The sequence below is a fragment of the Oncorhynchus mykiss genome, chromosome 18 (assembly GCF_013265735.2).
Source record: "Oncorhynchus mykiss isolate Arlee chromosome 18, USDA_OmykA_1.1, whole genome shotgun sequence".
Taxonomy (NCBI): Eukaryota; Metazoa; Chordata; class Actinopteri; order Salmoniformes; family Salmonidae; genus Oncorhynchus; species Oncorhynchus mykiss.
In genome coordinates this window covers 31430001-31444895 of record NC_048582.1, presented here as the reverse complement: position 1 = coordinate 31444895, position 14895 = coordinate 31430001, and the positions used below count along the sequence as shown (strand labels likewise).

At 43.8% G+C, this 14895-nt stretch overlaps 1 protein-coding gene across 1 annotated transcript; it reads right to left on the bottom strand.

Moving 5' to 3' along the window:
- Positions 1 to 1321: 1321 nt before the first annotated feature.
- LOC110496003 (ephrin-A1) lies at positions 1322 to 14591 on the bottom strand. Its single transcript, XM_021571608.2, has 5 exons — positions 14280 to 14591; positions 4155 to 4450; positions 3490 to 3555; positions 3194 to 3274; positions 1322 to 3000 (listed from the first exon to the last, which is right to left on the bottom strand). The coding sequence occupies exons 1-5, from the start codon at positions 14375 to 14377 to the stop codon at positions 2876 to 2878; spliced, it is 666 nt and encodes a 221-aa protein (XP_021427283.1). The 5' UTR covers positions 14378 to 14591; the 3' UTR covers positions 1322 to 2875.
- Between the last annotated feature and the right edge of the window lie 304 nt (positions 14592 to 14895).

The following is a 14895-nucleotide window of genomic DNA, read 5'->3' as shown; positions in this document are numbered from 1 at the left end:
AATACTTACTATGTAAATGTGAAATTTATTTATTTATTTATTTTAACATTTTTTACATTTCTAAAAACCTGTTTTTGCTTTGCCAAAATTCATTCTGGTCAAAAGTAGTGCACTAAAAAAGGGAATAGGGCACCATTTGGGACCCACACACGACTACCATAACTTTAGATAACCTCCCCCTAGGCTCTGGAAACTCCTGACTCCTGTATCCTACCTACTCCGTTATTGGGTTAACGTCTGCTGGCCACGACCCATGCTATGTGTCCTGCTGATTGGTTGGTTGACTCTGTCCAAAAACTCAGGGCTAGATGTGCTGGCTGTGCCAAACCCACTCTATTGTCCTCCAAATTGTGGGCCACTCACTGTGTCTCTGACATCAGTCCTATGTTGTTCACGCAGCTCTTAGTCAGTTCAACTATGTCTATGACACCTGATATAAAATGCTTTGCTTGTCCTGACCTATGAGATTGGCTCATAGTATCAGGAAATGGTTGTGTCATATATGGCTGGCTACATGTCGAACAGCACTTGATGTTTACGGCCTAAAAACACAATAGAATACTATTTTTCTAATTCAGTGTCTTGACTGCCCTTACATTCAGTACAGGTGATAAAGATTTTACACTTGTTCCTCATTGCTCTTCACACTTATGTCAAAGCAGTGGACGAGCGGGTCAGGAGTCAACAGAGGAGCAATTCTCCTCAACAGGCTCCCATTATGTTGAGGCTCTCTGAAGGGTCAGCCGTCTGCTGGGCCTAATTTATGACAATCACTTTGAAAACACAGGGGAGCGGCTGTGGCACCACCACACTTTGGTGTCACAGCCGCTTTTACGGTCACGTCCATAAAGCTCTTCTGGGAAGAGCGAGAGGGAGGAGAACAATGGATGGAAATACAGGGGAGAGGACTACTATGGGATAGCAGAGGGGGGGGGGGGATATGAAGGAGAAATGAGGGGGAGATATGGGCGGAGGTCCACAAAACTTTAGATAGAAAGACAAGAGTAGGATCACACCTGTAGTTTTAGACCTCCTTGCCAAAAAGGCCAAGCCGATTGGGAATAACGACATACACAGCTCTGTCTCCATTGTAATCCTTTCCTGTCATGAGCCAAGACTTTGGCCTGGGAAAAACAGTCATGAACATCAATTTATTAACTCAATATAGATGAGTGACCACTATTACAGCTATCAACTGATATTTTTTTTTGCACTGTAATGTAATGGAAATCAGATCATTTTAAGAGGGGATGGAAAAATGTTGAACATTTGGAAAATGATAGTCAGAAAGAGAAGAGAAACCATTGGAAGGATGCTGATCTCGTTTTCAAAAATATATTTTATTTCACATGGAAATGTCACATTTATCAAATGGGTTCTTTATATAATATTCTATATATGTACACATAATACACTTTACTACCACATGTACAAAATAAGGTAACACGTTTTCTAAGAACAAAAAGGATTGACTCAATGTTAGTCATATACCGTTGTGTCTGACGTTCAAACCACCCTGTGAAGTCTAGTTGAGCTTGGCAGCCAAGATTGGTGCCGTGTCTTGTGATTTCAATGGGTGTAGTCCTATAATCTCACCGGAGTAGAATTTCCCAAGATTTTTGCTTTATTGTAAAATGCTGAACTGCATTAAAAGTACAACCAAATTGTAAATTATGTCCAATCAAAATCAGAACTATCTGAATAAAAGGTCTTCCTTTTTTACATGGTTGACTTTTTAGTGATTGAAGTTAGATGCAACAAACAGTGTTACATAGTGAAACACTGGCGAGTGTTGTGCTTAGTATAGATCAGTCTGAGTGATCTAGTTTAAAACAGTACGAGTGCATTATCCGACAAAACAGAGAAGGTATGCCTTCCGCTGCTACACACAACATACGTTTGCTATTTGCAGATTTAACATTTTGTTTGACCTCTCACTGAAACACTCATTCTCCCACTCACGTGGACACTCCCTTCTCAGAGAGAGCTCACCATTAGTAAACATAGCATTTGATAAACTTACAATATTAGGTTCATCTTTCAGCAGCAAACTTTTAGTCATGTTTTTTCACAAAATGTACACACACTGTTCCTTTCCATGTAGTCTCCCTTTAGGAGTCTGCATTGTGGTGTCAGTCAGTCTGTGCCTCAGTCAGACTGGACAACTGAATAGTGTTGTTGTTGTGCTGTATGGTTAGTGCTGTGAAAGCACATGGTCGAGTCTGCACAGGAACATTGATAGTTAGCCAACACATTCCCTGCTTTTGTCGATGCTACATAGAGAAATAATCACTTGGACATTTAGTGCCACTCAATACCAATACAATTAACAGTACACAATAGTCAAGGTTGGAATAGAATAGTTAGATCCAGGAGAGAGGATCACTGTATTCTTTGGCTCAAAAGGTTAGAGAAGATGATGCACTAAATGCTGTTTTTTCTAATACAAATACATATTAAATACAAAAGAGTTGTCCATTATAGGAAAGTCCGTTAGCTTTGTCTTCAGTGATTGCTCTTCATCCATTCCAGTTTATGTTCCTCTTCATTTTTTCTTCCTCACTTTACCAAAACGAATGACGTTTTTTGGAGGAGTGAAAAAAGTACTAACGTTAAAGAGAACAAAATCTGTCCAGGAAATACTGACATCTTAAAAAAGAAAGGAGATAGTATAACGCCTCCTCACAAAACTCCAACCAAAGTCTCACACAGCACACTTAGTGAATGTGTGTCCATCTGTATTTACAACATTAAAAGTGTCCCTCTCCCAGTGACCAGCACTTGGGCTTTGAGAACTGTCTTGCGTCTGTGGTTCCCCACAGACCAACTTCATTGTAGTCCCTCCAAGTCTATAGGATCTGTAGTTCTTTCAGTCTCACTGTAACGACAGTAATAATAAGACTGGAACCATCAATGAGAGGATAGAGAAGGATGCTGTCGAAACCGCTGAATTTGTCCGCATGCTTTTCTGGACATCTGGAAGGATTACCACTGGGTCATCTATATGGAGAGAATATAGAATATACATTAGTGCATGTTAACCCGGATACCCAGACAGGTTAATCCTAGTCCTGGATTGAAAAGCATGATCAATGAAGAATCGCCGCTGAAATTTATTTTTAAGTATCATCCCTCCCAAACTTTCAGTCCTAGGGTCAAGTACAACTGGTCCATGGTTTGGTCATTAACATACCTGCAGGCAGTCTGTTGGAGACGTTGTGTGCTCCACCCCCAGCTCCAGCTCTTCCAGTTGAAACCCTGGCCTCTTGAGATCCTGGATGAGAAAAATAACAATCAATCCCTCTGCCTTACTGCAGCCAGGAGCTAAAAATCATCATCAAACAAAGGCTACATTCCAAATGGCAATTTATTCCCTATATAGTGCACTACTTTTGAACAGGGCCTGGTTAAAAGTAGTTCACTATGGGACGCAGACAAAAGCCTACACAGTGCACTTCTCCACCCAACCACTAGGGCAGCGAAACGTACCATCAGCAGCTATGACGTCTACTCTGAGCCTGAGGCACTCCTGTCCGTGGTGGTGCAGAGGTTTGGCTGGAGAGGGGAAGGAACAAAGACAAGCGTTAATTACAGACAAACTAATGCACTTATCCTCCCATGTGGCCTTAATCCACGTCCACACACACAGACAGACAGACAGACAGACAGACATGAATATACACGCGGCCTGCAGCCATCTGTGAGCAGGCGGAGTGTGTCCCGTCGCTCATCTAATTACAACACACTCAGGGTCACGGCATTGCCTCTCTCTGGGTGACTGGCCACCGGCTATCTGCTAGCAGGCATGTGAGCACTAATGCACAACATAGCATTCAGTGAATGTTGGCGTGCTAACATAAGCCTTCAAGATGACGGCTTGTTTGCCTGGATGCTTTGCCACGGGTCATAAGGTCAAACTTTACTGTATACACTTCTATATCATTTGCAGTGCTTTTTCCATCACATTTTTCCTGATTTAAAAGTGACATTTCAACCCACTCATTTTAACATTAGACTACCTTTGGGGTCTGAAAACATCTAATAAATGTTGACTTTGTCCCTTTAAGTTCTCTTACCAAATTCTCTAGAAATAATTTATTCAAGTGGATAAAAAAAAAAAAAAATGGTGGACTACCTGCTAGCTAGACACTTACAGATATAGTAGTAGCTCTCTCCCTGGCGGAACTCCTTGCCCAGGGTGAAGGGGGTGAAACGCTGAAACTTCTCAGAGAACTTCTCAGCAGCGTGGGGGGCGAAGGGGTGGCCGCACTCCCAACGCATCTGGTCGTAGGACTGAGGCTTGCAAGCGTCGTAGTCCTCCCGCTCCACCATGTAGAGCACGTAGCGCTCAGCATCCTGCGATGCCACCTCGCCCAGCGGGTAGTGGGGGCACACGATGTCCAGGTAGTCGTTCAGCCGCACCTCCACCGCATAGTCGTCCCATAGGAACCTGAGAACGAAGAGCAACGGGGGACGGAGGGGGTTAGTCGAGTCACAAGTGGCATCGGGATTGATAAGTACGGCGATGGCTTAAAATACAACTACCAAATTCGTGATTATGTATCGACCGGTGACGTGTGCCCCGGATTCAACAGGGGAAATCATGGAGGAGATGGAGAGGCATGGGCAGAAGGCAGGGATAAAACACTAAGTGGGGAAGTGAGCTGGGTGGATGTGTGCATAAATATGGATGATTGTGGACAGCAGCAGCAGAAGCGCTGTGCTGGGAGCTAATACTGAGTGCACATTGATCCCGGCTCCCCCGGGAACCCAGCGATGTTTACAGAAAATTATTAGCATTCAGTCAGGACACCGGGCCGGGAGATGAGTATCGACACTAAACTGCAGCCAGAGCTACACACCGGGCCGTCACAGACAAGGGGTGCAGAATGCCTAATAACAAACACACCGTCACCCGAAAGAGTGAGAGGCAGGAATAGGAGGAGCCCAGGTCTCTCCTGAACATTTCCCCTTTTCATTAAGGACAGACAGACACACAGTTCTGGTCACTGTCTGTTTCTGTCTCCTGCCACACTCCCCCTCGGGAAGCAGTCAGACTGTCTGCATGCCTCTCCTCCCTCCACTCCTAGCTTTTTACAACAGCAGTCCTAGGGTGGATTTACATTTGTAAAATATGTCTAGTGAGATCCATCTTTCTTCAACATCGGATTTGCACATTTTCTGCCCTACTAGCCTTGGATGTGATTTATGCTTCATGTGTGAGTGCAGCTATTAGCATAATGTAAATGCCATAGTATATAGACAAACAAAATAAGGGTAGCAATTCAAACTATACAGGAGCTTCTAATCTAAACCATATTGCACAGTGATACGAACTTGATTAATGTAATGATTCACACATGTATGGATATTTTAAAAGCCTTTAATTTTCCATTTGGCTAACAGAGAAAAAAAAATGAAGGTCATTATTTAGGGGGATGTGTGGTGTGGGAAAACGCTCGTCTTTACACTGTTCCACTCGGAGGGGAGTATGTGGTGGAGATGTGTACCACACTACCTCCGGTGGTAGTGTGGGACACATCTCTTAAAGATAGTCTCTTTACACTACACAAGTATCTCTCCTGGACCTAGTTTGTGTCGTGTAAGGAGGTCCTTCCTCCTCTACCTTTCTTTCTTAAACCGTCATTCTTCATCACAGAGATATGCATTAATTCCCATCCATCACCACACACCAACCTGGAGGGAGTAGTATCTAGCAACACCCCCCCCCCCCCCCCCAACCAAGTGTTCAATTACTCAAGATGTGCTTATCCATTACCATCTCCTCCTGCCTGAAACAGTCTGCATCACCAGGGTTCCCAGAGTAACGGAGAAGTGGATCACCCGGATTCAAATATTTTCACAACTGAATGCGTGTCTTAGATAGAATGTTATTGCTTTTGCAATGAATACATGTGCAACTCTGCACTTGGGGTACTTTCACAAAGCCAGCTAGTGTGTTATAGGCGTGTTATATCCACCCCATTTTACACCACACAGCTCTGGTTGCTCCATAGCCCTGGGTTGGGTATTTGCTGCACATCTGCCAATGAAAACTCACCCTAGAGCCAAAATGGCTCCAATGTGATTTGTTTTTTTGTTGAGAATTCCAGCTACACCCCGTGATGTATGCAACAAGTGACATTTGGGATGTGTTCTGGGGGGGGGGGGGGAGTGTGTGCGTGCTCAGTTGTGTGTTTGAGGAGGATACTAGGTCAAGCACAGCATAGAAACATGTTTGCTCAATAGTATTATTGATTTAGTGTGGTGTGACAATGTCCATATGTGTGAGTAACGATCAAAGTACACGAGCACAGAGAGGCCCCGTCGCTCATTGGCTGGTGTTGCTGCTTGTTGCCTGTGGACCCCCTGGTTAAAGGACAGACGCTGTGGCTACACACTCCAAGCCCCTAGTGCCTACTGACCCCCCTCCAGCACAACCCTCTCTGCCTCCCCGCTTCACTGCTTTCTCTCAATGCAGATGACCAGATTAACGGCACTGTGACAAGAGTAGTGTTAGGCCGGTCAAAAGAGCAACTGTTTCTCTCCGTATTCTAATGAAGCATGCAAACTACCATTTAGCTGCATAATAGTAGCATATTAAGCAAACACAGTGCCAGTAATTATTATTCCCACTGGCTGTGCTCTAGGACAGTTTAGTTCTTATCTGTCTGGCTGCCACACACTGTTTACAAGTTCTACTGTGGTCACTCACAATTCCAGCTAAATCAATAATACTATTGAGCAAACATGTTTGTATGCTGTGCTTGACCTAGTATCCTCCTCAAACACACAACTGAGCACGCACACCCCCCCCCCCCCCCCCATGTGTTCATCAAAAGTGGTCGCAACTAAAACACAAAAAGGGGTATTAAAGTCACCCTGGGGTTGAGTAATTATGCTTCCCCTCCCCCCACCCTGCCCCCTCAGGCTGGGAGTGAGGGGAAGGGGGGAGCCATGTGAATAAGAAGGTCAGGGGCCTCTAGCTGCGAATGGCTTTGATCTGTGTTAAACTTTGTGTGTGTGAGTGTTGCAGTTGCTTCATCAATGCCACCGTTTCATACAGTGGTACTATTCACACCCTCAGATGGAATATATCACAAACCAAAATGAACAGGGGGATGAATGCACACCCCTAGAGGGGCTCTTTTATTAATTGTAAATAGTTTAATTATCCCGGGGGCTTTTGTCTTCTACACCTTGGCATTAAAGGGTCCTCAGCATCCGGACTGATTAAAGGCACTTCAAATAATGCCTGACTGAAAAGTTAACAATGTAAAACATTGTCACCATTACTCTGGCAAACAGCTTCTCTCTCTTCCTTTCAGTGTCCATATTGAAAATGGTGCCTGAATTGTCTCTCACTATGGTTACAGAGCTCTGTTGTCGTTAAAGCTGAGCATCCCAGGAACATCAATGTTTAGCGCCTGAGCAGAAATGACTACAGGGAGGGGGGTGACATTCTCTGCTTATGGATGACTTGTGGAACTATGACAGATATGCAACTATGTTTGTGTGTGTATTGGGTTTGCTGAGGAATCTGTGTGTGTGTGTGTGTGTGTGTGTGTGTGATAAGGGTGGATAACGAATGACATCGATAGCAGACAGCCAGCCATGGATGTCGTTGTTCTGCGTCGGTGTCTGTGTGTGTGTTGTGTCTAGTGAAAATTAGACTCCAGACTGTTCGAGCCTTTTCCTCTCCTCCAGAGTGAATTATTGATGTATTCAGGGGCAGGAGCCTAATCTCTCTACTTTAATCTCTCTGGCCAGTGTATTACTTTCTTCTTCACCTCTTCCTTTCATCTCTGCACTCTACCGCCCTGTGGAATGTGGAACCTCTGAGGGGAGGAGGGCTCACTCAGGATCAAAGGTTGGGCAATCGCAGTCAGCACCAGAGGGTCTTGTACACACACAGTCAGCAAGTGATGTGCTGCTCCCGTGCATTTAAAAGCCCAGAGATGGATGTTGTGTGGAGAATCACCTGCTTTGAGGTTCAGTTTTAGTCTATTTAAAAGAACATGAGGTTCCACCAGCTGACAAGCTCACAATACCTGACCACTGTGGCACCCCTGAACAATCACCATCAGAACCTGACTACTCACCCTGATAGAGTGAGACCCATGTTAGTCTAGAGCCATCGGATGAGTGGATCGGAATGCCGGAGGCCGCCTAATCGGCTCGCCCAAGCCCGGATTATTGGGTGGAGCAGCGGCTGAGCTCGGGTCCATTCAGCGGCACCAGACTCTGCCTAATACAAGGGCTTAGAGCCGACACCGAGGCCCAGAGAGGGGGACGGGAGTGGGGGAAAGAGGGGAAAAGGGCGGGGTGGGGCCTTGAGTCCATTGTTCCAAAACAGAGAGGGGGTATTACTGTGTGTGTGCGCGCGCATAAGACCATGGAGGGAAAATGAGTTGTTAAAAAAGAGAGATGAAAGACATGGGTGAAAGGGAGGCATTTCTTTCGGAATGTATCCTCTGGAAAACAGTTAAGAGATTGAGAGCCACTCTGAAATACAAGTCCGGCTGTGATGTAGAGCTGGTTCACATTTTTTTCTACACAGCTAAATTTCTTTCATTTCATCTCTCCATCCATCCATCCATCCATCTCTGTCAGGTCTCCCCACCCTCTCCCTGTCTGTCTTTCATCACTCAATAAGCCTAATAGGTCCCTATTTCATTCCAACCCCTCCCCTGCTCCTAGTACTCGCCGAACCAATCAGAGCCGGCCTTGTTGGAATGCCAAACATGTGAGTTTGTGTCCCACCGTTTATAGAGAGGCTAGCACAGTTAATAGAAACAAGAATGGCCCAACTCTTAGCCCCTCCCTCTTAACACAATATTCAGAGGCGCAGGTTCATTCTTGGGTTGTGTTGACTTCTGTCATCAATCTCGCCTTTCTCTCTGTCACTTTACCTTTGTCCATTGTTCATTCTGACAGCGCCCCTGGCCAAAGATTTTAACTCCTTCCCTCCAACAAAGTAACCCCAGAGTCCACCAGCAACATAATCGCCTTATCTTGGACAACCGCGGGAGTTAGATGAATAGGTGTGCTCTTTCCAACTGTCTAACACAGTCCTCAGAGTCATTTGTACTTCTGTAAGAGCCTGACCAAAAAGGTCACCACTGAAATTACATTTATCAAGAGGCAAATATCTGTGCTAGGAAAATCGATTTCCGCAAGATAAAAAAGTTGTGTTTTTTTTTTATATCTTTATTTCCCCAATCCTCGCTCAGTTGAGCTTCGTAGCGTAATGAATTCCTCTGAGAGTGTAATAGTCTGTGAGCATTGACCATTGTTTGTCTGCCAGTGGCATGGAGACTGTACAAGTACGTTTGGCTGAGATGTTCTATTCAATGCAGAGGTCAACATTACACATCTTTACCTCCAGGGGGCACTAGTAACTGGAGCAGTGTGTGAGTGAGAGAGTGGCCCATACTGTAGACGAATGACAATATGCGTGCAATCGCTGTGGGAACAAGTTAACAACCAATGTCCAGCCAATTCACCATTTCAACAGGACAAACACACAATGACCCTTATTTACACAACATTACTCACATAATTCCCCATTTTCAGAGACAATAATTGGCTCCATGGAGTTCCATACACACATTCTCCTACACACTTCATTACAAATGCATGGATACACGCAAAGACAATGATTATGTAGCTGGACAAGTCTGAACACACACACACAGTTCCATGTTTATCATATTACTACATATGTTTATCAGGAAAGTATTTTTTACTCTGTATTTGGGGTTGAAAGGTTATAAAACATTGAGAAGGAGGTGAAGACACCTTATCAAACAACCAATCACTATCAAATCACTATTCATCAAATTACTCTATGGCAGGAGACAAATTGTGTTGATTTCTGAAATGACCCTGTGAAAACGTAATCAACTCCTCAGTGTGTAGCATAAGTAATTAGTACAGGGTTCGGTGGTTGCCTGTGTGTGAGAAAGGTATTGTTTATTGTGTAGGCAGGATATGCCATTTCCCGGGAAAAGACTAGGCCAGGAAGCTCACACTCGTAGAGAAACATGCCCATACTACCCCCGTGAAAACCTTTGGCCTGATTCACCATCTTCCTGTACTCAATACAATTTAGAACCTTCTGTCTCCCACCCAGACAGACAGAAAACAATGAAGATTATTGAAAAAAATAAAATTATAAATCGGCTGACCTGTCATTATGGTCGTCGAGGTAAAGTCTGCTTAACTGATGATTACCAACTATAATACTGTCTACAAACCCTAACGACCATTGAGCCTATCGCAGCAGATTACCAGTAGTCTGTAATCTCAGCGTGTTTTCCTCCGATTCCAATTTACTAGACAGAGATTAGGGATAAGATTATGGGACTTGGGGAAGATGGATAAACAGAGAATGATTGGGGATGGAAGAGACATTCCCAGAAATGACTAGAAAGGAGGTGGAAAAAGATGGGATTCGAGAGAAAATAGGAAAACTGCCCTTTTTCGCAGAAAAGAGATACAATTTAGATTGCTTAGACAATGTAGAACTCCCTCATCTTGCACACCACCTACTGTCACCTGAAGATGTGGCTAGCCAACCCTTTCTCTCTCCACACACACACAGTTTTTCTCAATTTCACTCCTTTCAGAGTGGCAGAGCAGAGTTCTCAGACTGGTTCAACCACTTCCATTGCCTCATGAAAAAAACACAGAAAAAGCATACAGAGTGAGACAACAACTGAAAGAGGGGGTTGAATTTGCTTGAGTTGATTGAAAAACCCATGGCGGTTAGTGGAGGGGAAAGCTTGAAATAGAGGTAAAGCTGAGAGAAAGAGGGCAAAGTGCCTAGTGGCGAATGGCTATGGGTGACAAAAACAATTTTAAAAAATTGTACACACCTTTTAGCCTTCTTTCCTCCTTCCCCCTTTTAGAGAAGGAGAGTAGGAGGTGAGGAAATAAATGGACTGAAAAGAGGCAGCATGTAAGGTTGAGATAAAAGGTGGAGAGAGAGCAGAGGGGGACCCAGAGACAGGAGGAAGAATGAATCTCCCTGAGGCAGTTCCAAAGCCGTGTGAAGAGGGGAGGCCTGAGTGGCGGCCAGCATTCAGAGACCACCGCAGTGACAGAATGACTGACAGACTGATAGAGGCAATGGCACTTCATCACCGTGTGCACTCTGAACCCCAATCAGTCACACCAGTTACTATTCTGTTGTGAGGCACTCGGTGAAGAGAATTCCCCCAATTTGTATGGGAAGCACTACAAAAACAGCCAACTTGTCTGCACAATGCTTGCAAAAATCACTCATATGGGTGAAACTTACCATAACAATCATTAATTCAATGCAAATACACCATTCAAAAAAAAAAAATCACTTCTTTGGATGAAATGCAGTATAGAGCGTATGTAGAGAGTATATAAGTCATGTGTGTGAAATTATCCCAGAGCTCATTTGAGAAAAAAAAAAGCAAAACATTAACGAAGATTAAACCTCCCAAAAAGATTAAATGTGCATCGAGAAAAAGCGATTACGTTGGAAATATGTGATGAGAAAAAGCCATTAAGTTGGAAAAGAGGTAAATAAAGTGGAAAATATGCTAAACAAAGAGACTGTTCACTCTAGCATGAGGGAGTGAGGAAAGAGTTAACATTGAACACGTTGAACTTTCTGCCACTGAATCAGCTTGAACAGGAATGAGGAAGGAGGCAGTGGAGAGAGGGAGAGACAGGTACAGGGAGAAAGAAGAGGGAGGTTTACTCGTGCTCTGTCAGGGGGGGGAAAAAAAGTGCTTTACCGAGAGAAGGAGCAAGCTGAATGAGTAGGCTACAGTATAGCTTAACGTTGGGGTTATTAAGCCCATAGAACACCAGAGACAATGTTAACATCAATCACAGAAATGCAGTGCAGCAGTGTGTAAGCATGGAGGTCTGGGTTAATGTGTGTGTGTGTGTGTTAATGTGTGTGTGTGTGTGAGCCAGTCAGTGATTTAGGAGCTGGTGCTTTAACACACTGCTTCCCGCATGGGACACACCCTTCTCACAGACACGTACACACACATACGGACACACAGAGAGCAAAGCATACTGATAGAGCAACCAATGTTCTGGGAACCCATGTGAATGATTAAGCCCTTCTTAACCTCAGATCAAGCTTGCAGGTTGACACGTATAGGCACACACACACACACAAAACAACCCAGCCTATGCACTGTCAGATCTTAGTTGGACTGAACCATAGTGGTAGCTCGCTCACTAGCAGCCGCGACCTTGCAGTCAACATGCCCCAAGGCACACATGATACACACACCAATGCATAGTAGAGAATCTGTAACGGACACACACACACACAGTTTATTCCATATAGGGACGCAGACACCTAACTGACTGAGATGATCAGTCTGTTGTCAATTAGATCAAACTATAGCGTTCTAATCAAGACTACTGATTGATTGGCCACACAAACTGGGGGAGAGAGGGAGAGCGTCAACGCAAAGAAGACTGATAGAGGCAAACAAATCAACAACAGAAGAGCACAAAGCAGCGTTTGGGAGGGGGGAAACAGATTGAGAGAAAACCAAGAAAAGAAGAGAATTAATGAAAAAAAACATCTCTTTCCCGAACTCTCCTTTACTTCTGCGAATGTGAGATTAAGTGCTGCCAGAGGGAGAGATTTAGTGTAGATATCCAGTAAAAATAGCAAGTGTGGGGATTAAGCGTTTATTTGCAGAAATGACGACCATTGTTGTCCCTGCACTGACGTAACACACTTACATATGGGACTGGTAACTTCATTCTCTGAGATTATGGCATGGATGTGTTTCTGAGAACAATGACTGCAGTGGCATTGCCTTATGGGAGATCTCCATGGATCACAGCAAGAGGAGAAACTAAGTTTAGTACCGTAAGAATGTGAATATATTTGTGTGTGTGTCTACAAGAAGTGTTTGCATACAAGTGAGAGTGTATGCCTTTCTGTGATTGATTGGGCGTTTGCTTTGTTTGTCTGTGTGATTGAATGAGTTTGTGCCAGTGTGTGTGTTTGTATCTAAGTGTGTGTTTCAATCTCGGCCTCCAAAATGTTCCCAACTTTTCACCCCAAACACCATAACTCGAATTGACCTCCATCTATTCAAAGTAGTCTCCAAACCCCAACAATTTTTGCTTTAATCTCTCCTTCAAAGCTATCCATCTCACTCCCATAATGACTTACTGGGCAGGCTTCAAGTTACCTCCTCTGTCTCATTACACCAGTATTCCTCATCTTGCCACCTAAAATATGAACCTTCATATGTCTGTCTCCCTGTACTGTCCCGTCAGCCCATCGTAGATCCAGTGATTTAGTGGACAGAGAGACCGGCCTAATGAAAATGGAGACGTCAACGGCCATCAGAGGGAATGGATTTCGCAACCGATATGACGGACTCACTCACACCTTTAAACCAACACGGACATATTCCCCTGCACTCCTCGAGAATTTACTACCACGGTCTCAAGTCTCTGGGTGACTGTTATAACGCCTTTGGCAACGATAGGCATATCCATTTAAAAAGTGATACCTGTTGATAACGAAGGAATGTGGAATTACATTTGTTTGTGTCTTTCAAATGGAAATGTTATCATTACAAATATTACATTTAATAACTAAATAGTCGCTAGTCTTGGTGTAAAGGTAGTGCTAATAATAACGCACCCCCCAATCCATAACCATGTGTCCTTGAAAGTGGTGTAATTTAGATGGTAGCCTATCAATACATCAGATTAATGGCATAACTATGTGTAACTACCAACTCCTTCCAAGCGGGTAGACAGAGATTGTAGAAAAGTTTCCAGCAGGCAGTAATGAAGCCAGTGACCAAGAAGATACTGTAACTGCCATGCATTGTAATAACAACAGCAGCCAGCTGCATATATGCATCTCCGTCAGATTCAGTAGAATCAGTATGTAAACCAGTTGAGGAAGTAGGCTACAACGCATTTAAATACCCCCCGAACAATCACATTAATGCAGTTCACTAACAGGTTTAGGCTATTGCAGTCATCGATATGCACAGACATAAACAGTTAGGCTACTGTAGCATTGTTGCGCGTAGACTAGCTAGCCGACAATCATTTCAGCAAATCATGAAAGAAACAATCACAGCTGCCGATAGATGTTACTACCTTGTTGCACAGCTGCCAATAGATTGCATCTTATTACTTTGTTGCACTTGCGAATCGGATTTGCTAAACTGTTACAAATGAACAGTAATAAAAAAGAATGTAAAAAAAAACCTAAGAGATCAAACAGTTTAACTTACTTGGTGTTTGTTCTATTCCAATATACACTGTGCCTTTCTGCAGATGCAAACCAAGCGCAGAGACTCCCTACGAAGCACAGGCTCCAGACCAAATCCATTGTGGAGTGCAGAGAAAAGCCGGTGAGTCTAGCAGACCAATGAAACTTTGGGAAATGTCTATGCGTCCGTTAACGAGTAGGTTGTTTACTCAGGAAATGGATTTACGCAGGCAATAGCTTTAAAATAGAAAGAAAAAATACGACGCACTCAGCAAAAATTACACAGGGTTGTTTGAATTAAGCTCAGCCCGTAGTGAATGAACAACAACTTGCGTGATTTCTAGTTTTGTGGAACCCCTACTATCGTTAATCACGCCCCATAAGGATTGCGAACCAATGGGAGGACAAAGCGCCTGGTTTTTCCACCTCTTGTTTGTTAGACGCGAGATGCACGCCCTCTGTGGTACAGGTCGAAGAGGGGAATTTCAAATAAGTTTTAGGGCCTATTCTATTGATGATTTATTTTTCCAGACTTATTCGCAGCAAGGACTACGTCAAAATCGATTACATGATTTTCGCAGAATCAAACGACCAATCTGAGGGAAGTAAATTGTATAATAGCTTTCCAACACAACCAC